Here is a 26,240-nt window from a genome sequence, read left to right as displayed (position 1 = left end):
AGTATTATTACTGTTATAATCTCAGTTCTTCAATTTCCTGCTAATTTTCCACCATCAAGTGGTTCAACTCAGGTTGGATAGATTCTGCTCTGATGATTATAACTGCTGTGAATGAAATGACTGCTGAAGCTGCCTGTCAGCAGACAAGATCTCTCGCCCTTAGACAGCGTGTTAACTACTGATTTTTTTTTTCCCCCTAGGTGTGTCAGTGCAGCTGGTCGAGAAAGACTCCACATAAGATGAGGAAGAGCAGAAGTGTACTGAGCGTGTCGCCTTGTGAGGTGAGGAACACATGCTTTGTCAAAAGAACAAACTAATCCCAAAGATATGGAGAAGAAAGATGTTGTCACTTGGAGAAATTGTGCCCAGATCTTGTATCTTCCTGACAAGACGAGGCAGATAAAGAGAATCCATCCTGAGCAAGAGTGACATGATCCTCGTACACTTCCTTTATCTCTCACTCTCGTGTCTTTGTCACACTTCTGTTCAGAGTCGACAGTCAGGCATCAGTACTGCACAGTGGAGTCGGTGCTGGGGCTGAAATAATATGTGGTTAGAAATCTGGTAACATAATAATGATTAATATGAAATCTATGACCTTTTACTAATAAACTATTGAACAAATTAAGTACTCATAGTGAGAAGCACTTATTACTGTTAATAAGTAATATAATAATTATTTAAATATACTTATTTCAATGGAATTATTATAATTCTTATATTATAATTAACAATGGGCGGCACGGTGGTGTAGTGGTTAGCGCTGTCGCCTCACAGCAAGAAGGTCCTGGGTTCGAGCCCCGTGGCCGGCGAGGGCCTTTCTGTGCGGAGTTTGCATGTTCTCCCCGTGTCCGCGTGGGTTTCCTCCGGGTGCTCCGGTTTCCCCCACAGTCCAAAGACATGCAGGTTAGGTTAACTGGTGACTCTAAATTGACCATAGGTGTGAATGTGTCTGTGTCTATGTGTCAGCCCTGTGATGACCTGGCGACTTGTCCAGGGTGTACCCCGCCTTTCGCCCGTAGTCAGCTGGGATAGGCTCCAGCTTGCCTGCGGCCCTGTAGAAGGATAAAGCGGCTAGAGATAATGAGATGAGATAATTAACAATATAAGAGTTAATAATGTTCACATTGATATTAAGACCTCAGACACAGAGGTGGACAGTAACGAAGTACTCAGGTAAATGTACTGTACTGAAGTACGCTTTGAGTATCTGTACTTTACTTGAGTATTTTTGTAAACTTATGACTTTAACTTCACTACAGTTGAAAGACAAATATCGTACTCTTTACTCCACTACATTTCTATCAAGGTCCTCGTTGCTATGAAGCAGATTTGAAAGTGGATGTTTTTTCTTTTCTTTTCCAAAACATGATTGTTTTTTTCGCAGGTGACACTGAGACAGCCGATCAGTAATCACTAGGGTCATTTCACATCCATAGACTGTATAAAATGAAGTTCAGTGATTTCTCCACAGCATTATTTAACACAATCAGTTGATGGCAGAATGGAAGGAGGCGGTTCTTCTGGGGAACGCACGCACCCATGGCCATACCTAGAACCCATGTTTCAGTTTTCTGAAAGGAATAAAGATTCATTTCGTTTTAAATTTTTGCTTTCTTTGCCGAAAACAAACCACATCACAGCCTACAAAAACTCGCCATCCAACCTGCAGAAGCATATTGAGGTATATAAACGTTTTATTCCAAGAGAAAGCTTGCAGTGAAGTTGTCTGTGCTTTTAGAGCTAGCGATAATGTTGCAATAGCTATGCAGTCTGGTTAGTCAAATGATTTTTCTATGGATTTGCCCGCCAAGTTGCCGTAGCCTTGTCCATGGCTAACATTAGCACATAGCTAGTTAACTTGGATACTGTTAGTTAGCATGTAAAAACGGAGTTACGCTAACATGAATAACATTAACTTATCTTTTCGGAAATATATTTTAGCATAAGCTTGACAAACAGAATGTAGAAATCTTTCTTTTCTAGTAACGTTAGCTACCCAATATGATTTTGAGTTTGAAAAGAGTTTGCTAGCATGTCAGGTGGAGTTTCACTGACTAGCTAACTTGATGTTAAACCACCGTGATGGCACAGCATGCGTTCATTTTGTGAATTCACATTTCTGTCTTTGGTAACGGCATTAGGTTTTGTAAGTGTTGTGGCAATAATACAACGATGCGTTGACAGAAAATGTACTTTTAATACTTAAGTATTTTTAAAAGCAAGTACTTCAGTACTTAAGTAAAATTTTGACTGGACAACTTTCACTTGTATCTGAGTAACATTTGACCGGCAGGATCTGTACTTTGACTTCAGTAATCTCATCTCATTATCTCTAGCCGCTTTATCCTGTTCTACAGGGTCGCAGGCAAGCTGGAGCCTATCCCAGCTGACTACAAGCAAAAGGTGGGGTACACCCTGGACAAGTCGCCAGGTCATCACAGGGCTGACACATAGACACAGACAACCATTCACACTCACATTCACACCTACGGTCAATTTAGAGTCACCAGTTAACCTAACGTGCATGTCTTTGGACTGTGGGGGAAACCGGAGCACCCGGATGAAACCCACGCGGACACGGGGAGAACATGCAAACTCCGCACAGAAAGGCCCTCGCCGGCCACGGGGCTCGAACCCGGACCTTCTTGCTGTGAGGCGACAGTGCTAACCACTACACCACCGTGCTGCCGACTTCAGTAATGAAGTTGGGTTCTTTGTCCACCTCTGCTCAGACATTGCTATAGACTTGAACACTACTTGGCACTGCTAGGGATTTTTCACCAAGGAGTTTATTGAAAATGTTGTTTCTTAGTTCCATGGAATGCTGAACTTGGCCTTGAGATTGTTCTTGCGCGATCTCAGCTCAAGTGAGGAGCGGTATTAAATCTGACACCACTGTCTGACAGTGTGATGAAACACCAATATATCATGCTGAAATTCATGTTTTGGGCTGTAAATATATTAGAACTACGGAATGCCATTTAAGACTTAAAATGCCAGCATGTATATGACACTAGTAATTAATTACTTAATTAGTAGTATGAATTCCACAAAAAAAGGTCTTTTTGTATGGAGGACATCCGATGAAATGGGAGATTAATCGGAGACACTGTTTATCTCAAGGAGAAAGTATTTTATGGATACAGTTATGAACAACACTAATTCTCAGTGGAGCAAACAGGGACAGATCCAGCCCAAGAATCTGACAGGTGCACAAAAAATTTTTTCACTAATTTTCTCAGATCGCTATGGATTTTCACAGGGGTGTAGAGCACACCAAGCCCTTTCCGAAGAGGGCAGCCATGGCCCACTAAAACCGCGGATCGGCCCGTTATTTGCCCCCGAAGCCCTGTGCGAGCGTGGATAGCCAAAAACTTTAATATTAGTCCTGGCTCCAGCCACGTGCGCACGCAGGGATTTAAAAATTCATAACTTTGCCACTAAAAGTCCTAACCCTGCCAATCTTTACAGGCACCTCCCTCTCCCCGAGACCTTTCGAAACAGCCCACTATGACCGCGGCTCGGCCCGTTATTCACGGTGAATTTCAAACACTTTCTGGAGCATTTTATTGGTTTGACCTACAGTGGTGCTTGAAAGTTTGTGAACCCTTTAGAATTTTCTATATTTCTGCATAAATATAGAAACCTAAAACATCAAATTTTCACACAAGTTCTAAAAGTAGATAAAGAGAACCCAGTTAAACAAATGAAATAAAAATATTATACTTGGTCATTTATTTATTGAAGAAAATGATCCAATATTGCATATCTGTGAGTGGCAAAAGTATGTGAACCTCTAGGATTAGGAGTTAATTTGAAGGTGAAATTAGAGTTGGGTGTTTTCAATTCATGGAATAGAATAGACTTTGTCATTGCACAATTGTACAACAAAATTGCTGCTCCCATATCTGTGAATAAAATAAATAAACTTAAAAATAAATGGCTAAAGATATAAAAGATATGTACATAAGAAAACATTCACCTCTACAGATGTCCTCTTCATTAAATATGTAAGGTTAAAAGTGGCATGAAATATAGATGAAATATTGCACAGGTCATTATTGCACTTGAGTATTACACTTGAGGATAAAACGAGACATTATTGCACTTGTGGGTAAAACAATGTTCCAGGTCAATTTGTGCAGTGTTTTATCTTGTTCGGTTCTGTTATGGCTCTTGGAAAGAAACTATTCCTGAGTCTGGAGGTGTGAGCTTTGAGTGCTTTGTAGTGCCTTCTGGAAGGCAATGGAGCGAAGCGGTAGTGGCAGGGGTGAGTCATATCTTCCACGATGGTGTGAGTTCTGCGGAGACAGCGGGTCCTGAAGATGTCCTCAAGAGAGGGCAGAGTGAGACCAGTGATCTTTCCTGCAGTTTTAATGACTCTCTGAAGACTCTCATGGTCCGCCTCTGTGCAGTTCCCATACCAAGCCGTAAGACAGTATGTGAGGACACTCTCAATGGAACAGTGCTAAAAGGTACTGAGAAGCTCTGCAGGCAGTTTGTTCTTCAGTGACCATAAAAAGTAGAGCCTTCGTTGAGCTTTTTTGACCAGAGCAGAAGAGTTGATTGACTATGGTGGGGTTTACATTACACCGTATCAGCGGATCATCAGATTAACGTTTTTAAAACGATTAGCGTGCACACAGCAACGCCAATACACGATTCGCGTGCACACAGCAACGCCAATACACGGATACGCTCGGCTCCGCAGGCATCCTGCGCTCCAAATCACTCCGGCCTGAACAGTGAGTGCCCTCTGGAGGGTGCGCACTCCGGCCCTGCGCAGCTCACAGAGCGCGCAAGTGAAGTGCACGAGCAGTGATTCGGGACTGAGCCGCTGTGTGTGTGATCCCAGCGCATATCACTTACCACTTGCAAGTGGAAGGATGGCAAGCCTAAAGACAATCATAACTACACAATGGGCAGTATTTGCATCAGTATTTGCAGTATTTTCATACTTTTATACTCTTTAATGAAAGGTGATACAAGGCGGAAGTCTGCACCGTTTTTCAACAGTCGCGTCACATGACCAACGCCAGCGAATCAGGAAGGTGGATGTCAAAGTGACAACGTCCAATGACGACGCCAGCTAGAGCTCAGCACAGCGTATCCGCGTATCTCAATGTTTACACAGCACCAGACCAGACACGATCTGGATTGAATACGTGGACCCTGGCGGATTCCCGTTTCCCGGCGTTTCCAGGCATTTTAATGTAAACGGACAGTGCATCCGCGAAGAAAACGAGACAAATACGGTCTACTGTAAACTTGGCCTATGTGAGGTCCTCACTGATGTAGGTGCCTAGAAAGTTAAAGCTAGTGACTCTCTCCACGTCCTCTCCCTTGATGGTTATAGGGACATAGTCCCTTTGATGTTTCCTGAAGTCAATAATGAGTTCTTTTGTTTTTTTGATGTTCAATGTGAGATTGTTTTCTGTGCACCAGTCTATTAACCTGTCTATCTCCTCTCTGTATGGCGTTTCACTGTTGTCAGAGATCAGTCCCACCACTGTGGTATCATCAGCAAATTTGATTATTTTATTTGCGGAGTAACTAGGGGTGCAGTCGAATATATAGAGTGAATATAGCATGGGGCTCAAAACATAGCCCTGTGGTGCCCCTGTACTAAGAGTCAGACTGGAAGAAAGATGTGTGCCTAGGCTGACTGTCTGTCTGTCTGTGACCGACTGGATAGAAAGTCATTAATCCACATGCACAGGGTGTTGTTGAGACCCAGGTCAAGCAACTTGGTGACTATTCTGCTGGGGACGATTGTATTGAATGCTGAGCTGTAGTCTACAAAAAGCATTCTCACATATCCCCTTCTGGTCAAGGTGAGTGTGGTGTGGTGCAGTGGTTTTCAAAGTGGGGGCCGCCAGGGGGCGCTAGGGGGGGCCTCAGAAAGTTGGAGGGACGATAACAAAAAAATTGCGATTTTTTTTTTTTTAAAATAATTATTAAATATATTGTAATTAGTTTTTTAATCATTATTATAAAATATTTTTATTAATAATAATACATCATATCGAAACGTTGTTTGCCATGCTCATCTCTCTGATTGCCTGTGACATTGCGGTTTGCGCCATTTATCAAGCTGCTTTGCTCCTCAAGCTAGCGTATTGCTAGCGCAAAATGGACAGGTTTTTGAAGAAGAGACCGAAGGAACAAACCAACAGCCCTGCTGTGGAGGACACTGCTGCGAAAAAAACTAAGTCGTCCTGGCCAACTAAAATCCGAAAATATGAGGCAGCATACATTAAGTATGGCTTTACAGCCATACAGAAAAATGGCCATGATTGCCCGAAATGCGTCCTCTGTCTGGAGACCCTGTCAAACGAGTGCTTAAAACCTTCGAAACTTCAGCGTCACTTGGTACAAAAACATCCGACAGATGCTGAAAAAAACCAGTAGATTTCTTCAGACGCAAAGAAGAGCATTTGGTCAGGCAATCTGCTGCATTCACCCAGCAAGCTACTGTCCCCGAGCGGGCCCTGAAGGCATCATTTTTAGCCTCGTACCACATTGCTCGTGCTAAAAAAACTCACTCAATTGGAGAAGATTTGATTTTACCAGCCACCAAAGACATTGTCCGAGAATTGCTTGGTGAGGATGCTGCCAAAAAAATCGATGCTGTCCCACTCTCTGATAACACCGTGAGCCGACGGATTGGTGACATGGCTCCAGACGTATCTGCTCAGCTGTTGGAGCAGGTGAGAGCCAGCGAATACTTCGCACTTCAGCTGGATGAGAGCACAGATTTATCCAATGAGGCCCAACTGCTTGTGTACATCAGATGTATTTCACAGGAAAGATTTGTGGCGGAAATACTATTTTGTAAAGCACTTGAAAGAAGAACTACTGGGAAAGACATTTTTCAAGTTTTGGACGATTACATCGAGTCTAATGGATTGGACTGGACCCGTTGTGTGGGGGTGTGTTCGGACGGAGCCGCGGCAATGACCGGGAAGATCAGTGGAGTGACCGCGCTCATTAAGCAGAAGGCACCACATGTAGTGGCCACACACTGTATGCTCCATCGTGAGGCACTGGTCGCAAAAAGGATGGATAACGAGTTGAATCAAGTACTACAGGAGGTTATACAAGTAGTGAATTTTATTAAAGCCCGTTCCATGAAACACAGACTGCTTACCCTGCTTTGTAATGAGATGGGTGCTCGTTTTGAGGGGCTGCTGCTTCACTCGAACATGCGCTGGCTGTCATGGGGCGCAGTTTTGAACCGTGTCTATGAGCTGCGGAGGGAGGTTGCAGAGTTCCTCTCATCTGAAAAGCATTAGCTGGCAGATCCATTCACCGATGCAACCTGGATCCACAAACTTGCATACATGTCAGAGATTTTCCAGCATCTAAATGTACTGAATCAAAGCATGCAAGGACGTGACGCGTACATACTCCAGGTGCAAGACAAAGTGCGTGCTTTTTCCAAAAAGATCATGCTGTGGTCAAACAAGCTCTAGGAGGGAGTTACAGAAATGTTCCCACTACGTACTTCACCAGGTGCTGCTGTCATGTGATGATTTGGGCTCCGTCTCTCCATTGATCCAGTCCCACCTGGAGCACCTCCAAGGATATTTCAAAGACTATTTCCCTGACCTCGAAAACACACATTTAAACTGGGTTAGGAACCCCTTTGCCCCTGGTGTCGGTTCTAGTCTGGACTTAAAGTCACAGGAGGAGCTGATTGAGATGACAAACTCAGGGGATTTAAAAATGGACTTTGAGGCTCTTCCCCTGTCTAACTACTGACTACATGTAAGAAAGGACTATCCCAGCTTGGCTGACAGGGCATTGAAATGCCTTCTCCCTTTTGCAACAACCTACTTGTGTGAGTCTGGCTTTTCAACTTTAAAGGTACTCAAAACCAAACATAGAGCACGTCTACATGTAGACAACGACATGCTTATGGCACTGACGGAGATTAAGTCCAGGGTTGACAAACTATGTAGGAGCCACCAAGCCCATCCCTCCCACTAGTGTAAACCGTCTGTCACACACACACACACACACACACACACACACACACACACACACACACACACACAAAATTGAGAGTGGTTTGATTTCTTTTGTGCTGTTCTTATCAACAGTTTGTTGAAAAGTTTATTGTTCAGTGTGAAAATATTTGTGTTGAAAACATGTTAGTTAGGGCGGCATGGTGGTGTAGTGGTTAGCGCTGTCGCCTCACAGCAAGAAGGTCCGGGTTCGAGCCCCGGGGCCGGCGAGGGCCTTTCTGTGCGGAGTTTGCATGTTCTCCCCGTGTCCGCGTGGGTTTCCTCCGGGTGCTCCGGTTTCCCCCACAGTCCAAAGACATGCAGGTTAGGTTAACTGGTGACTCTAAATTGACCGTAGGTGTGAATGTGAGTGTGAATGGTTGTCTGTGTGTCAGCCCTGTGATGACCTGACGACTTGTCCAGGGTGTACCCCGCCTTTCGCCCGTAGTCAGCTGGGATAGGCTCCAGCTTGCCTGCGACCCTGTAGAACAGGATAAAGCGGCTACAGATAATGAGATGAGGCATGTTAGTTAATAATATTCTTATGCTAAACAAATGTAACAATTATTGAATATTGAATAAAAGTAAGAGAAAACATTCTAAAAGTTGATGTTTCTTTACATATTTTGTAGCATTGTCTGTGGGTTTGCAAAGGGGGTCCCTGGCCAGAAGCTAATGCTGTTTGGGGGGCCTTAGCATGGAAAAGTTTGGGAACCCCTGGTGTGGTGGACTGTGGCAACTGCATCTTCTGTGGATCGGTGTGCTCTGTAGGCATATTAGTGCTGATCAAGGTTGGAGGGGAGCCTGGATTTAATGTGCTTTTTGATCAGTTTCTCAAAACATTTAGTAATGATGGGAGTGAGGGCTACTGGTCTATAATCATTTAAGCAGGTGATATTACTTTGCTTGGGTACTGGTATAATTGTGGCTGACTTAAGGCAGGTGGGTACTGTGACCTGGGACAGTGACTGATTAAAAATGTCCATAAAGACCTCTGCAAGCTGGTAGGCACAGTCTCTGATCACTCTTCCTGGTATACCATCTGGTCCTCCAGTCTTCTTGACATTCACAGAGCTGAAAATCCTCCTCATGTATTTGTAGGGTCAGAGGTGGGTTAGCAGTGTCCAGTGGGGGGATCGCACTCCCAGTAGTTTCAAACCTTGAAAAGAAATTATTAAGTTCCTCTGCAAGGTGGCCCTCATCATCTTCTGGGGGTGGTTATAGGTTTCCCCTGTAGTTTGTGATGTGGTGGATACCTTGCCACACCTGTGCGGGGTGGCCATGCAGTACTGTCCTCTGTCCCCTGACCTGAATGCTACATTTCGCTCTTTCAGCAGAGCCTGGACCTCCTTGGTTATCCATGGTTTCCTGTTTGGGAAAACCTTAACACATCTGTTGGTGGTTGTTTTCAATACAGGTCCTGATGTAGCAGAGAACAGTGGTGGTATAAGTCTCTATGTCTGGGTCAGAGAAGAGGCTCCAATTCGTTCTTTCAAAGCAGTCCTGCAGTTGTAAAGCTGCAACTGCAGGCCAGGTTTGCACAATTCTGGTGGTGGGCTTCAGTCTTTTAATGATAGGTTTGTAAGCTGGGGTCAGAAAAAGTGAAAGATGGTCAGACTGTCCGAGGTGTGATGGGGGTATGCTCCGTATGCTTTCCAGATGTTGGAGCACACACAGTCCAACGTATTAGTTCCTCTGGTTGCACATTTCACATGCTGGTCAAACTTGGGCAGCACTCTCTTCAGATTTACATGGTTGAAGTCTCCAGCTGCTATAAAGATGCCATTGGGATATTTATTCTGTTTGTTTATAGCGGTTAGCAAATAGCACAGTGTTAATTTGGCAACAGCATCCAGTGGCATGTAAGTTGCTCTAACAGCATATAACTCCCGTGGCAGGTAGAATGGTCTGCATTTAACAGCCAGAAACTCCAGATCTGGTGAGCAGTGATGGTCTACGGCGGTGGCATTTGTGCACCAGTTGTTATTCACACAAATACACAAGCCACTGCCGCGGCTCTTACCAGAGTCTTTTGTCCTGTCGCTGCGGTGCATGGAGTGGCCTGCTAGCTCTATAGCACTGTCTGGGACTCCCGGGTGAAGCCAGGTTTCTGTGATAACCATCACACAGGCATCCCGGGTGGTTGTTTGGGTAGTTAAGTCTCAGCTTGTCCATTTTGTTGCCCAAGAACCTGGTGTTCCCTACGAAAAGGCTGGGTGGCGGTGGTCTGCTAGGCATCTTTAGCCTAGCCAGATGTCCCGCTCGGCAACCACGCTTTTGTTTATGCTCTCTCCGCCACCTTTGAGGCTGCTTGTCTGGCAGGATAATCCACAGAGAGTCCAGTGCGCACACTATTTCTGCTGGGATTTTGTGCAAGTGGTGAAATGCACTCATAATAGACATTTGGTGCATTAGTCTGATGTTTGAGTTTGTCGCGACTGTACCGGTACGTAAGCTTTGAAAGTTTCAGGGAGTGTTCAGCCGCTGCGTCTGTGCGCGCCGCCATATTGAAAATGGGATGACAATCAGGTGTGAGTGGGCACCTTGTTTTATTTAAAGAACAGGGATATACCAAAGTCTGATCTTCACAACACGTTTGTAGAAGTGTATCATGGCACGAACGAAGGAGATTTCTGAGGACTTCAGAAAAAGCGTTGTTGATGCTCATCAGGCTGGAAAAGGTTACAAAACCATCTCTAAAGAGTTTGGACTCCACCAATCCACAGTCAGATTGTGTACAAATGGAAGAAATTCAAGACCATTGTTACCCTCCCCAGGAGTGGTCGACTAACAAAGATCACTCCAAGAGCAAGATGTGTAATAGTCGGCAAGGTCACAAAGGACCTCAGGATAAATTCTAAGCAACTGAAGGCCTCTCTCACATTAGCTAATGTTAATGTTCATGAGTCCACCATCAGGAGAACACTGAACAACAATGGTGTCCATGGCAAAGTTGTCAGGAGAAAGCCACTGCTCCCCAAAAAGAACACTGCTGCTTGTCTGCAGTTTGCTAAAGATCAAGTGGACAAGCCAGAAGGCTATTGGAAAAATGTTCTGTGGATGGATGAGACCAAAATAGAACTTTTTGGTTTAAATGAGAAGCATTATGTTTGGAGAAAAGAAAACACTGCATTCCAGCATAAGAACCTTATCATATCTGTGAAACATGGTGGTGGTAGTATCATGGTTTGGGCCTGTTTTGCTGCATCTGGGCCAGGACGGCTTGCCATCATTGATGGAACAATGAATTCTGAATTATACCAGCGAATTCTAAAGAAAAATGTCAGGAACATCTGTCCATGAACTGAATCTCAAGAGAAAGTGGGTAATGCAGCAAGACAACGACCCTAAGCACACAAGTCATTCTACCAAAGAATGGTTAAAAAAGAATAATGTTTTGGAATGGCCAAGTCAAAGTCCTGACCTTAATCCAATGGAAATGTTGTGGAAGGACCTGAAGCGAGCAGTTCATGTGAGGAAACCCGCCAACATCCCAGAGTTGAAGCTGTTCTGTACGGAGGAATGGGCTAAAACTCCTCCAAGCCGGTGTGCAGGACTGATCAACAGTTACCGGAAACGTTTAGTTGCAGTTATTGCTGCACAAGGGGGTCACACCAGATATTGAAAGCAAAGGTTCACATACTTTTGCCACTGACAGATATGTAATATTGGATCATTTTCTTCAATAAATAAATGACCAAAGTATAATATTTTTGTCTCATTTGTTTAACTGGGTTCTCTTTATCTACTTTTAGGACTTGTGTGAAAATCTGATGATGTTTTAGGTCATGTTTATGCAGAAATATATAGAAAATTGTAAAGGGTTCACAAACTTTCAAGCACCACTGTAGATTTTTTTTTTTTATCTCAGGTCACACTATATAAAGCATTGTGAGAATACAGGTAATTAGGTCAGGTAAGCATCACCACTTACCACAGGTGGTCGGATCCTGAAACATTGGTCTGTTGGTTGAGCATGGCTATAGCCCATATAGCTGGCTAGCGGTAAAGTAAACAAATGCCCTGTGACTGATGCCAAGTGGTGCACATGTGCAGTATTTCTGACTGATGCACGTGCGTCAGTTGCCTCGGTCTGGATCCGTCCCTGAGCAAACGAATGCTTGGCCAGCTTATCCTTCAAATTATGGGAGCGGCTTATTTACAGGAGCGTATATTGAATTAATGAAAAAATAATGCTATCTTATAGTTCAGCAACCTAGTAGCCTACATTCCCCTAACACCTGCGCGCGTGCGCACACACACACACAGACACACACACTACTATTTTGTGACCTCTATTTAGTATCTCATGGATTCATTAATTTAGCTAATAAATTTTCAGCACACAATATAAAAAACAAGTGCAATCAGACTAACTGGGTAAAGTGCTATTTTATAAGCTGGCAAATAGTAATAGGATGAAGACCTTTTGTTCAGTTAAAACAAATTTGCAGTGCTTAATGTGATATTTGCAACTGTTACAATACACACCGCAAAATTGGCAGAAGCTGTGCAATCCAAGTCTGAGTATGAGGAATGTTAACTTTGTAAATATTGAAATAACGTCTGAACTTGCCAGCTCAGAATATGGCCCAAAATAGAAAAAAAAATCAGTATGTTTGTGGTAGTAAGTTACATTATGTACTTGACCACTGTCCAACGTCGCAGTGACGTCCTCACCCTGTTCTGTAATCTCACACGTGACAGTACTAAAGGTAAGGAGCTGAAGAATATTCAAAGATCTATCAGTACACGTGTTACATGACGAGTTTCCATCCTTCAAGGTTACTGCACTTGCACTTATCTGAATGATTTGCCGCTTAGGGCCTGTCAGTGGCAGGTTGCCATAGTAACACATCACCCCTCCCTCCAGTTTTTGGCTCAATAGCACATATACTCTTTTAGCACCTTTAGAAAAAAACACTCCTGCATGATGCCCTGATTCTCTAGCAGCAGCAGCAGCAGCAGCAGTTTTCCTCTAGCCCTCTCTTAGTATTAAGTAATTCTTGGTTCTGATCAGATCTTGAACCTGTTGTGGTAAGAGATAATATAATATAGTGGGTTTTGTGACCAATGTTCTGGACATCAATGTGGAAAAGTGCAAGAAAATTGTAAAAAGGATTAGGGTTTAGAATGACACATTATTAAGAGGTGTGTTTGGACGATATCCAATCAGTTGTTCTCGTTTTCTTTGTGTGAGCAGCTCTTTGTTGTGATGCTTTTGTAATGAAATACATCTCATCTCATCTCTCATCTCATTATCTCTAGCCGCTTTATCCTGTTCTACAGGGTCGCAGGCGAGCTGGAGCCTATCCCAGCTGACTACGGGCGAAAGGCGGGGTACACCCTGGACAAGTCGCCAGCTCATCACAGGGCTGACACATAGACACAGACAACCATTCACACTCACATTCACACCTACGGTCAATTTAGAGTCACCAGTTAACCTAACCTGCATGTCTTTGGACTGTGGGGGAAACCGGAGCACCCGGAGGAAACCCACGCGGACACGGGGAGAACATGCAAACTCCGCACAGAAAGGCCCTCGCCGGCCACGGGGCTCAAACCCGGACCTTCTTGCTTTGAGGCGACAGCGCTAACCACTACACCACTGTGCCGCCTAATGAAATACAATTTGTTTTTATATCACCGAATACCGCAGCACTATTAATTGCTCGATTCTAATTGGTCAGAAGATGTTGATTAATTTTCTATAACAGCAGCTCTGATTAGTAGTTTTGCCTTTAATGTTTATATTAATGCACTCATTCTAATACGTGATAATTTCTATAGGAACAACTCGCACAGCGACTTGAGTAATTGTTGATATTGTGAAGAAATGAGTGGTGTATTTTACATTGCATTAATGGCATTTAGCAGACTCTCTTATCCAGAGCGACATACAACTTACCCAGAGTAGCCTGGGGAGCAGTTAGGGGTTCGGTATCTTGCTCAAGGGCACTTCAGTCATTCCTGTTGGTCCAGAGAATCGAACTGGTGACCTTTTGGTCCCAAAGCTGCTTCTCTAACCATTAGGCCATGGCTTTCCCAGCAAAGTACTCGTGCCCATATAATAAAGACTTATTATCTCCACCAAGGAGGTTATGTTTTCGGTAGCATTGGTTTGTCTGTTAGCAACATTACGGAAAAAGTTATGAACGGATTGCTCTGAAATTTTTTCCAGAGGTATGACTGGGCACAAGTAACAATCCATTAAATTTTGGTGGTGATCCGGATCACCTTCTGGATCCAGGATTTTTTTAAAGGATTCTTTATCATTGCGAGATGAGCTGCTTGGCGGAGGTCTGCGCTCTCCGAGTGCTTTTTCTAGTTAAATATTAAAACATCCCGGGGTATGCTGTTATCAGAACATGATCAAATACATGGTGGTGCATTGATTCCCAACACTTAGCGAAGTTAATTATTGTCCTATAGCAGTAACAGTTTAATTCTTCTTAGACCACAGCAGTTTGGAAGGAGTCTCCAGTGTCAGCCCTTTGTAGGACTTGTAAAGTTTTCTGATATGGGAAAATCATCAGGACCTGGTACTTTGCAGATTTCTCACTTTAAGGGAAATAAAAAAGAGGCTGATGAAGGAACGGTTGTTTATAGCTGTTATAATGTAAGTGAAGCTGATTTGTTTTCAAGGATGTTCCATAACATTAACCTGAACTGTAACTGAGTAATAGTACGATATGTTCTTTTAATAAATAAAAATGGAATTGTTGGCACATTGCCATGGTCTAAGAAGAATTAAACTGTTACTGTTATAGGACAATAATTAACTTCGCTAAGTGTTGGGAATCAGTGCACCACCACGTATTTGATCATGTTCTGATAACAGCATACCCCAAAATGTTCTATTTTTTTAATAAGTCCTTATATTAAATGGGCACAAGTGTTTTACTGGGAAAGCCGTGGCCTAATGGTTAGAGAAGCAGCTTTGGGACCCAAAGGTCACTGGTTTGATTCTTTGGACCAACAGGAATGACTGAAGTGCCCTTGACACAAATCTCTATACGTGTCGCTTGTGAGGAAATCGATGAATTTTTTTGATAAATTTGGGTACTTTTTGTTTGTGAATGTGTCAATATAATAAAAAGAACCATACATTGGCTTGAAGATATGAAGTTTATCTTCTCGTGTTGAAAAACTCGCATTTTTCAGATGAAATACATCACGGATCTGAGTGACGTATTTAAATAATATTGGCTGGCTTTTTTCATGGTATATCAGATATATTCCATTCAGCTAGCATGATATTGAATGAGTTGAAGATGAGTTCAATATCATGCTAGCTGAATGGAATATATCTGATATACCATGAAAAAAGCCAGCCTATTATTATTATTATTATTATACATTCTTCATATCAGCATTCTCAAAGGCCAACACTAGCTTACCCGTGACTTGGTGCTCTTAGCACAGCAGTCCAGTTACCTTCTAGCTGGTGTAGTGTTAGCGTAGGCCAATGCTAACGCAGTCAAGCTGATCATTATTATTATTTTCCCTGTATAATTTAATTAGGTACTTTTAAAATCAACATCGACAGCTACACACAACGGAGCGACCTGGCAGCCAAAATTCTATCAAAATCTTCCGCTTTTAATGAAGCAAACCTCACGGCCATGTTTGTTTACAAACTGTCAGTGACTCACGCAGTAGTTTTACATCTCCAACGTGTCTCTTTTTCAGTTTCTCGATGTCCGTTGGTATGTTTTTCTCTTGTAAATATGTGTGAAGAATATATAATGAAGTTCTGGTAGCCTTTCGGTTGTTCAGCGCATCTTTAGTTTCAGTTTTCAGTTTATTTATTTAGTGCTTAAACCTAGCACAGGATTAGCCTCGTCTTATCTCTCTCCCGGCCGACAAAGAAATGATTGTGCACGTGCGCAGCAGAAAAGTTTTGTCACTGGATTTTTGCATGTGTGCCATTGTGTTATCTTGACAACATGCAATATTATAACGATATTGCACACTCATTCTCCACTGGGGAGAGTGGCGTAATACATGGAGGATAAGCGATGTGATAACGATATTGCATGGCTTCAATAAACCCGCTAGAAGGGAAGAGAATACATGTTTTTATTCCATGGAAAAAGTGACCCATATGTATAATAATTCCTAATATTTACCTCTGATGATGTCAGTCCCAGTGTTTTTCTACTAACTAGACGTGCGTTGTCAAAATGGCGAACCGATTCAAATTTAAATTCTTTTGGTTAAGTTGCGTGGTTTTTTTTTTTTGTTAATGTGCCCATATAATATAAAGAACATTACACGGTGGTGGGAAGATATGAAGTTTATCTTCTCGTGTTGAAAATATTTTCACTCATTCACTTCACTCACTCATGAATATGTTCACCACTCGAAGATAAACTTCATATCTTCACGCAATCGTGTAATATCCTCTACTTATGTATGGCATCAGTAAATTTGTAATTTATATAAGGCTGATTGCGCAATGACTTGTCAAATGTCTGATTCATGTTTAGTAACCAAATCTGAGTTGTTTATGCCAATTTCTTACAGCTAAAATCTTCCAGATCATTTTATATAGTTAGTATTTTTGTAAACTGATCAGAAGTTTGTAAGTTCAAATCCTGCCACTGCCAAGCTGCCACTAATGGGATGTTGAGCAAAGCTGTTAACCATCAACTGTAGAGCTTAATTATAAGTCTCCTTTAGATAAAAGCATCAGCCAGATGATTAAGTTAAATGTTTTAAATTGAAATGGAAGACTGTTTTTTTTTTTTTTTTCTCCCAGAAATAAAACAGAACTTTTTACTTAAGTAGAACTTTGCTTAAAATGATGAATATACCAGTTTGGCTTTGTTAAAAGGTCGTCTTGTGACACAGTACCATCAATGCATTTTTAAAATCCCACTGCACTGACAGATATTAAATGTCACATCCCCATTTACAATTACATCATTTAGCAGATACCATTATCTAGTGTGAATTATTCAACTGCTTTGTAGTCTCTGTCAGCAACATACAGTATCTCTGTGCTCGTATAAATCAGTCAGTGTCAAAGAACATTATCAGACTACAACACTGTTAGACAGGAGTTAATAGTCAAAATTCAGTAAACATGGGCACATTCCTGACCAAAATAGTGATATAATAATGAGACGGTGTAGCTCACTCCAGCCCCGTCTAGTCCAGAAGGAACTATCTAAAGTGGGCCACCTTGTACAATAAATGTTGCAAGCTATATACACTATATACAAGCTATATATAGTTGTAGAAGCTATATCCACCCTAGGAATACCGACCTATTTGCCAGAAAGAATCCAAAATGGGGGGGGCGGCACGGTGGTGTAGTGGTTAGCACTGTCGCCTCACAGCAAGAAGGTCCGGGTTCGAGCCCCATGGCTGGCGAGGGCCTTTCTGTGCGGAGTTTGCATGTTCTCCCCGTGTCCGCGTGGGTTTCCTCCGGGTGCTCCAGTTTCCCCCACAGTCCAAAGACATGCAGGTTAGGTTAACTGGTGACTCTAAATTGACCGTAGGTGTGAATGTGAGTGTGAATGGTTGTCTGTGTCTATGTGTCAGCCCTGTGATGACCTGGCGACTTGTCCAGGGTGTACCCCGCCTTTCACCTGTAGTCAGCTGGGATAGGCTCCAGCTTGCCTGCGACCCTGTAGAACAGGATAAAGCGGCTACAGATAATGAGATGAGATGAGAATCCAAAATGGTGAGGAATTGACTGAAAGAAGCAATTTTTGTTGAACTGCTCATTAAGGCTTAATTAGTCCAGAAATTCATTAATAATTATAATAAAGTAAATCTGGGTAGAAGGTATATGCACCCTAGGTACACCTACATTCATGCCAGAAAGAATCAAAATTGGTGAAGAATTTAAGGGAGAAGAAGTGATTTGTGTGGAAACTGTTCGTTAGGGCTTAATTACTCCATATCTTCATTATTAATTGCAATTATGCAAATTTGGGTAGAAGCTATATGCACCCCAGGCAGACCGACCTTCCTACCAAAAAGAATAAAAATCGGTGAAGAACTGAGGTAGAAAAAGTGATTTTCGTGAAATGTGGACGACGCTGGACGGATGACGGATGGACGATGGACAAAACATGATGGCATAAGCTCATCGCCTGTTGGCCGAATGAGCTAATAATAATCCATCCATCCATTATCTGTAGCTGCTTATCCCGTGCAGGGTGGTGGGCAAGCTGGAGCCTATCTCAGCTGACTATGTGCGAGAGGCGGGGTACACCCTGGACAAGTTGCCGGATCATCGCAGGGCTGACACACATAGAGACAAACAACGATTCGCACTCACATTCACACCTACGGTCAATTTAGAGCCACCAGTTAGTCTAACCTGCATGTCTTTGGACTGTGGGGGGAAACCGGAGCACCCGGAGGAAACCCACGCAGACACGAGGAGAACATGCAAACTCCACACAGAAAGGCCCCCGTCGGCCACTGGGCTCGAACCCAAAACCTTCTTGCTGTGAGATGACCGTGCTAACCACTACACCACCGTGCCAATAATAATAATAATAATAATAATAGTGGGCGGCACGGTGGTGTAGTGGTTAGCGCTGTCGCCTCACAGCAAGAAGGTCCTGGGTTCGAGCCCCGGGGCCGGCGAGGGCCTTTCTGTGCGGAGTTTGCATGTTCTCCCCGTGTCCGCGTGGGTTTCCTCCGGGTGCTCCGGTTTCCCCCACAGTCCAAAGACATGCAGGTTAGGTTAACTGGTGACTCTAAAAATTGACCGTAGGTGTGAATGTGAGTGTGAATGGTTGTCTGTGTCTATGTGTCAGCCCTGTGATGACCTGGCGACTTGTCCAGGGTGTACCCCGCCTTTCGCCCGTAGTCAGCTGGGATAGGCTCCAGCTTGCCTGCGACCCTGTAGAAGGATAAAGCGGCTAGAGATAATGAGATGAGATGAGATGAGATGAGATAATAATAGTGGCTTTCACACAATCCTAAGGTTGCTTTACAGAAGGGATGGAAAAAAAGACTAAAGTTATGCATATGCAGAGAATATGCGTTATACCACTAAAAAGCGCTTGCACTAGCACGAAAGCAGAACATTTAGTTTAAAAGTAGTCAACTGACCAGGGGAACGTGACTGAAGCAAAATGTGAAGTAGGCAGCCAGTGTTTTAGTTCCCACAGAACGAATGTTGCAGTTGGATCATCAACACTCAGTTCCTCATTGAATAATCTACACTGTCTACGTGCCTGATTTCACTCCTTTAAATCACTTCCTACATTCCAACAGCTCTGGGCCTGTTTTATTAAAGCCCTCCATCATTTAGATCACCTTGTGAATTTCTTCCCTTCCACACTGCACAGCTGTGACCACTTTCTCAATAAAGACAATAGTGTCGGTCCTCCATCATTCAAAACAGAAACCAGGAGATGCCGATTCATCCTGTTTCTAAGTGTGCATAGGTGTGAATAAAAACTACATGAAGTGAACAGTGTTTCTTTTTTCTATTACTAGATCGAGAGCTGTAATTATAGTACCAGGCAAAAGCTTGCACACACCATCTAATTCAGTGGTGTTTCTTTATTTTTTAATTAAAGGACACTTCATGTCTTAAAGTAATGATGAATGTCGTTTCTCTTTATTTACAGTAGGCGTTCTTGACATAATATGGATTACTACAGTTGTGGACTAGATTTACTCAGAGATGTCCGCAAGCGCCGGTGACTAGTGGTTTTCTCCACCTACACAGATAGTCTGCGCCGGCTACTCTATCCCAGGAAAAAAAAAAACCTTGTCTTTTGTTGTTCAAGCGATTTATATCGTCTCTGCTGCCCATAATTTGCTGCAAATCCAATTATTCCACCACGAAATTGTCTTCGATTCAGGTCTAGCATGACTGGAAGCGACACCATATTTGTTGATTGATTCTCACGCTCTGATTGGCTGAGCCGAACCACGTGACCACGCCGTAGTGTATGTAGTTATGTTACAGAGCCAGGCAGCGTACTACAGAAGGTAACTGAGAAAGCCAAGCGCACACACATCTGGAGGCAAATTTCAGACATATTTTGCAAGGATTTTACAAGGAAATGGTTTGTAATTTAGTAGCTGAGAATGCACCAGAAGGCATGTAAAATGGCATTTCAAAATTTTCTGGGGGCCTCCAGACCCCCCTAGCATTAGCAGGCCTTTGGTGCACCGCGGTGGCTTTACAGCCACAAATTCCAGAGCCATCTACTACTTTTTTTTTTTTTTTTTTTTTTTTTAGCCAGCTACTTCAGATTTTCTGGAGAGACCCTGTTTACTATTTACCGTTTGATCTCAAACACATTAAGAAGGCAAGAAATTCCACTAATTAACGTTTGACGAGACACATCTGTTAATTGAAAAGCGTTCCAGGTGACTACCTCATGAAGCTGGTTAAGATAACGCCGATAGTGTGTAACGTGTCATCAAGCTAAATGGTGTCTACTTTGAAGAATCTAAAATATGAAACGTATTTTGTTTTTAACACAATTCTATATATGTTCCAGATGTTATTTCGTAGTTTTGATGTCTTCAGTATTGTTCTACAATGTAGAAAATGGTCAAAATGCAGAAAAACTTATGAATAAGTAGGAGTGTCCAAACTTTTGCTTGGTACTGTCTGTGTTTCTTTATAGAGAACCTGCTTCAGCTTTCTTGTCTTGTCCCTGTCTCTTCTCCGCTATCTCCTCTTCTCTCTCGGCTTATGTTGCATGTTGCACATTGCTATTTGACAAAGTTCTTTTAGGTAGTGTGACCAGCTGCATGACCTGTATTGAGGTCCGAGCCAAAGTGTGTGATTTTGTGTGGATTGCATTTGTGTGTGAGCTGCACAAACTGTATTATAATAATAATGATAATAATAATAATCAGTTTAATTTATTTAGCACCTTTCTTACACCCAAGGTCGCTTTACAATTGGGGGGAAAAAAAGATAGTCAGGATGTAATTCCAATGGTGTAGCTACCCACAGTCCCACCAGGTGCATGAAGATAAATCCCACACCGCAAGCACAGCCGCCGCGACGCCACTGGGCAACATCATTCAGAACACCGCACCAAGCACAAAAGCACCGCCGCACAGAGCGCTGGACAACCCTGATGTTAAAAAGAGCAATGAGCTCACTGCAGTCCATAGCGAGGAGCTTATGGCCCTTTTCCACTACCCTTTTTCAGCTCACTTCAGCTCGCTTCAGCTCACTTCAGCCCAACACGGCTCGCGTTTCGACTACCAAAAAACAGCACGACTCAGCTCGCTTCAGCCCTGCTTAGCCCCTAAAACTCGCACCGTTTTGGAGTGGGGCTGAAGCGAGCCAAACCGTGCCGAGTGAGGCTGGGGGCGTGAGCAGACACTCCCCTGTGCACTGATTGGTGAGGAGGAGTGTCCTCACATGCCCACACACGCCCCGCGAGCACGCTGGGATCTGTAAACACCGTAAACCCGGAAGAAGAAGAATTATGAATTACGAGAATTTCTGAAGCCTTATGCGCCTCGCCTCATCTATACGCTCTTGCCAGTATCTATTGGCGTTGTCGGTGACAACAAGCCACAGCACCAAGACCAGCAACACTAACGACTCCATGTCCTCCATGTTTATTGTTTACTATTCGGGTCGTGAGACTACCGCTTAAAAGCTCACTGATGTCACTGTTTGCGCTGCTTAACGACATCACGTGACGTCCACCCACTTTCGCTAACTCCACCCAATGTGTCCACCCACTTCCAGCCAGCACGGTTCAGCGCGGTTGTAGTCGAAATGCAACTCCAACAGCCCCACTCAGCTCGACTCAGCACGGCACGGCTCAGCCCGACTCAGCCGCGTTTGTAGTGGAAAAGCAGCAATAGGCATCACCCACGGCGCACTAAGGCCTGAAGAGAACCGACGCCAAAACTGGATCTGGAGCTACATCACAACCGGCGGACAAAACACTCAAACACAAAAAAGAAAAACAAAAGGAAAAGAAAAATGAAAAGCTCCAGTGAGAAGCGGCAGCCAAAACGCGCACAGCGTACTCTCAACTGGAAACGGAAACATTCGACCTGTACAAACGAGCATCTACACAAACAGTGAAACGCCAAGCACAGCCACAGTCACTACATGCCCCAATACACACTCCTTCTCGGTCTTCTTTTCCTACAAGTTGCGACACGGAAAAATCCCCAAAGCTGTAATTCATGAACGGTCTACTCCACATACAATCTGTCAGTCTCCATTTGATCACAAAACAATAAAGGTTTCCCAAATCAACATTTCAGCAACTTCAAATCAATATCATTGTCCCCTGCTGCCGATTTTCTGAATAAAGCCAAAAAGTTCGTCTACTCCGCCGGCACTGCCATGATTGAAAATCACATGATTGCATTCCTGCGCATTGATTGGCCAAAGCTCGAAAGGTGTTCGTGAACCTTACGCACCGTGCTGTTTGAATGCACTGACAGTAAATTTAGAAATAAACTTGAGAATAATGATTTGAAACCATATAGTGTGTCATAAATTTAGATTTTGTGTACTACTTGTTTAATTTCCAACCCTTCCATACCATGACACGGTGTGTTGTGAGCCTTTAGTCCTGTTTTCGTTACCCATTTTGACAGTTCACATTTAAAACATTGGTGCGTGGTTTCTTGCAGACGAATTCAGCATCACTCACCTTTCAACCAATCAGCGTGTAGCAGTGCATCATGTGATTTCCCAAATGGCAGCACTGGCGGAGTAGACTGAAAGTTTTCTTCTTAGTTGAAAAAATCGACCATTTGGATCAATATTATCAACTTGAATTGAATAACATGTTGGGCCGAGTAATCTTTATTGATTCATGATCAAACTAAGGTTGGTAGACTGGCCGTGGAGCTAGCAGTTTACGAAACACATGACTTCTAACACAGGAACCCCCAGCTTTGAGGATTTTTCAGTGTCATAAGTTGTAGGAAAAGAAGACCGAGGAGGATTGTGTATTGGGGCATGTAGCGACTGTGAGAACCGCCGGAGTTTAAGACACTCAGTGCGTTTACATGCACATAGAGAAAATCGAATTTCTGCCGTAGCTCGACTGAAATCGAAGATCTAAATGCCATGGAAACACCTTAGCTCGGCTGAAATTGAACTGAACTGGATTTCTCGTAATCGAGCTATGCGACCTAGATTATGCGATTGTAGCCGAGCTACTTAGTGCATGTAAACCCTATCGAGCTACGTAGTCGAGCTACTTACGCTACTTCAGCACTGCCCCTTCCGGAAGTGACGAGTGACGAGACCACAAGCGGGAAACACAACAGTCTCGGTCGGCATGACAACAGTAGTAGAAACGTGCATTTCTGGAGCAATGAGGAGATAGAGTTCATGCTCATTCAGCTTAAGGAGTTGAATATATATATATATATATATATATATATATATATATATATATATATATGTGTGTGTGTACTGGATATATATCTCGATGTTGCTGTCCTCGTCGTCGTTCTTCTTGTGAACACGGAACTGATAACTTTGTTTATACTCTTGAATAGCTCTTCTTCATGACGACAACCGGAAGTGTACCAACATGATGGGGCGTGTAGCGCCACCTGTGGCTCGGGTGCACAATGTACCTCACACAATAGCTCGATTTCTTTGTGTGCATGTAGGATTGGATTTCTCCGGCATCCCTGCTGGGACCCTTAGCTCGATTACCGACAGTAGCTCGATTTGGATGTGCATGTAAACGCACTCACTGTAATGTGCTCTAATGTGCTGTCATTAAGGTACAATAACAGCACATTAGTGTCTTAAACTCCTACGGTGTTCATGTGTGTTTTTGTGGTTGCAAAAGCCTTTTACTGGTAAACGTATCCAGACTTGTAGTACTCGAGTCCGACTCGTGCCCTAATTTTAAGGACTTGTGACTTGACTTGGACTTGAGTAGTGATGACTCGGACTTGGACTCATGCGATAACTGCATTTGGACTCGTAAATTGGAGATGAGGACTCTGATTTTTTTCTTTATTTTTTTGTATTTTGCCATAATAATTTGGCACAAGATATTTATATCTACATTAATTTTTATTATAATTTTGTGCAGGAGAATGCACATTCACCTGTTCGTACGTCATGTTCAGGAACAAACTAACATTAATGGCGCTAAAATACCTGGAAAGAAGCCCCTAGGATTGTCTGCTTTGCTTATACAGACTTCTCATGGAGTGGGAAAAAATGCACTGCTATGTGTTCCATATGTCGAAGAACTATTGAGGAGACGGCGGGGACGACCTCGAACTTCAGTCATCATTTGGCAATACTCCACCCAGAGAAGGAAGTGACACACTATGTTCATTGCTCTGTTGATAGCGGGGCTTGCTGAGCGATGAACTAGTGAGTGTTAACCCTCTCTCATGCTATTTGCCCTGTTGTTAGTGGACGGGGTTTGCTGAGCGATGAACAAGCTTTTTATCTGTAGCCTATTAACTAAAATGGGGCAGTCGAGCAGTAACGTTAGTCCAACACAGTAGCAGAGACGGTTTCACATAAAGGCAGCACCAGTCACCATCAAATGGTGCAGTTGGAGTCTTGTTCTCGGACTCAACTTGGATCAACAGTGGACTCGACTTGAAATTTTCTTTAATGACTTAGACTTGACTTGGACTTGAACACTGTTGACTCGATACTGGACTTGGACTCGAGGATTAGTGATTCAACTACAGCACTGAACGCATCATAGACATTGTGGTCTAAACTGTAAAGAACACCACTACAGGCATTGAATAAATGAATGCTGTGGTTTGATCTTAGTTCCTTCAGGATTGAATAATGAGTTCATCTTGGTTTTTGCTTGTTATTGATCAGCAAGAGGGCGGCACGGTGGTGTAGTGGTTAGCGCTGTCGCCTCACAGCAAGAAGGTCCGGGTTCGAGCCCCGTGGCCAGCGAGGGCCTTTCTGTGTGGAGTTTGCATGTTCTCCCCGTGTCCGCGTGGGTTTCCTCCGGGTGCTCCGGTTTCCCCCACAGTCCAAAGACATGCAGGTTAGGTTCACTGGTGACTCTAAATTGACCGTAGGTGTGAATGTGAGTGTGAATGGTTGTCTGTGTCTATGTGTCAGCCCTGTGATGACCTGGCGACTTGTCCAGGGTGTACCCCGCCTTTCGCCCGTAGTCAGCTGGGATAGGCTCCAGCTTGCCTGCGACCCTGTAGAACAGGATAAAATGGCTAGAGATAATGAGATGAGATTGATCAGCAAGAGTCAAGCTGCAGATTGATCAGAGTTGACTAACGTGGTTTTAGCTTCAAGGAGAAAAGTCTGTGCTTCATGAGTGACATTAGTTTGATGACTAAAAAGGGTTATGGTTTTAGGTGTGTGTGTGTTCTGCCAGTGAGCTGAACTGACTGCAGACTTCCCCAGAGACCAGCTTACTTTCAAAGGTCACCTTTGTGCTCACAGGCAAGGGGAGACCTGGTCACGCCTAATGGATTACTCAGCCATTTCTCTCTCTTGCTCTTTCTGTCTGCCTCTCTCGCTCTGTGGGTTCATCTGAGGATACCGCACTGTAATTATGACACAGCCTGCTGAGAGCTGGTGTACCTCGCGTTGTAAACAGAAGGGAATTTCCTGAAAAATCTAACCTCATGCAGTGAGTTCACAACCAAGATATGCTGCAGATGATTAAACAGCTTTCACAAGTGTAGGCGTATTACAGCGTTGCATTCAAATAAAGTAGGTACTTGGCATATCTAACTGTGATCATCCGCCCTGGAAGGTTTGTCACAGTTCAAACAGGTACTAAGTGTGTAAAACAAGGTCATGAATTTTGATATATTTATTTGTTAATTTGATGTGCGAAATGTTTTTGTTAAAATGGTGACTTTACTAGGTGGTCATTACTGAAATACTGTTGCGTCCTTGTTGCCACTGAAAGTAGTCAGGAGTGGACAAATATATATTATATGAATTTATTAAAAAATATATATATTAGTTAGCCCACTGGACAAGTAAACACTCCCTTGTACACTGCAACCCTGCTATAACGAACTCCTTGGGGGACCAAATAGTTGGTTATACCGAAAAGTTCATAATATTGAAGTGGACCCACTTAACACACCACTCACTCATTCATGCGTGAAACAAAACCAACTATGTTTAATTTATATTTACGCTTAATTCACTTACATATTTACGAAGTAAAGGAAATAAGTCACTCTTAAGTAAAAGAAACGAGACCGTCACTGACGACGTTGCTCACTCCGGCCCCAGCTAGTCTAGAAGGAACGATC

At 43.3% G+C, this 26,240-nt stretch overlaps 1 protein-coding gene across 4 annotated transcripts in view; it reads left to right on the top strand.

Moving 5' to 3' along the window:
- pde4ba (phosphodiesterase 4B, cAMP-specific a) overlaps nucleotides 1-26,240 on the top strand; it is a 466,048-nt gene that overhangs the window by 125,543 nt on the left and 314,265 nt on the right. For all 4 annotated transcript variants that reach the window (XM_060919903.1, XM_060919905.1, XM_060919906.1 and 1 more), the window contains exon 2: nucleotides 201-281. In XM_060919903.1, coding sequence (XP_060775886.1) covers nucleotides 240-281 — 42 coding nt within the window. In that variant the 5' untranslated portion in view covers nucleotides 201-239. The remainder of the gene's footprint in view (nucleotides 1-200; nucleotides 282-26,240) is intronic.

Source organism: Neoarius graeffei, chromosome 4, assembly GCF_027579695.1.
Source record: "Neoarius graeffei isolate fNeoGra1 chromosome 4, fNeoGra1.pri, whole genome shotgun sequence".
NCBI classification, from domain to species: Eukaryota; Metazoa; Chordata; class Actinopteri; order Siluriformes; family Ariidae; genus Neoarius; species Neoarius graeffei.
This window is presented reverse-complemented; position numbering and strand designations above follow the sequence as displayed.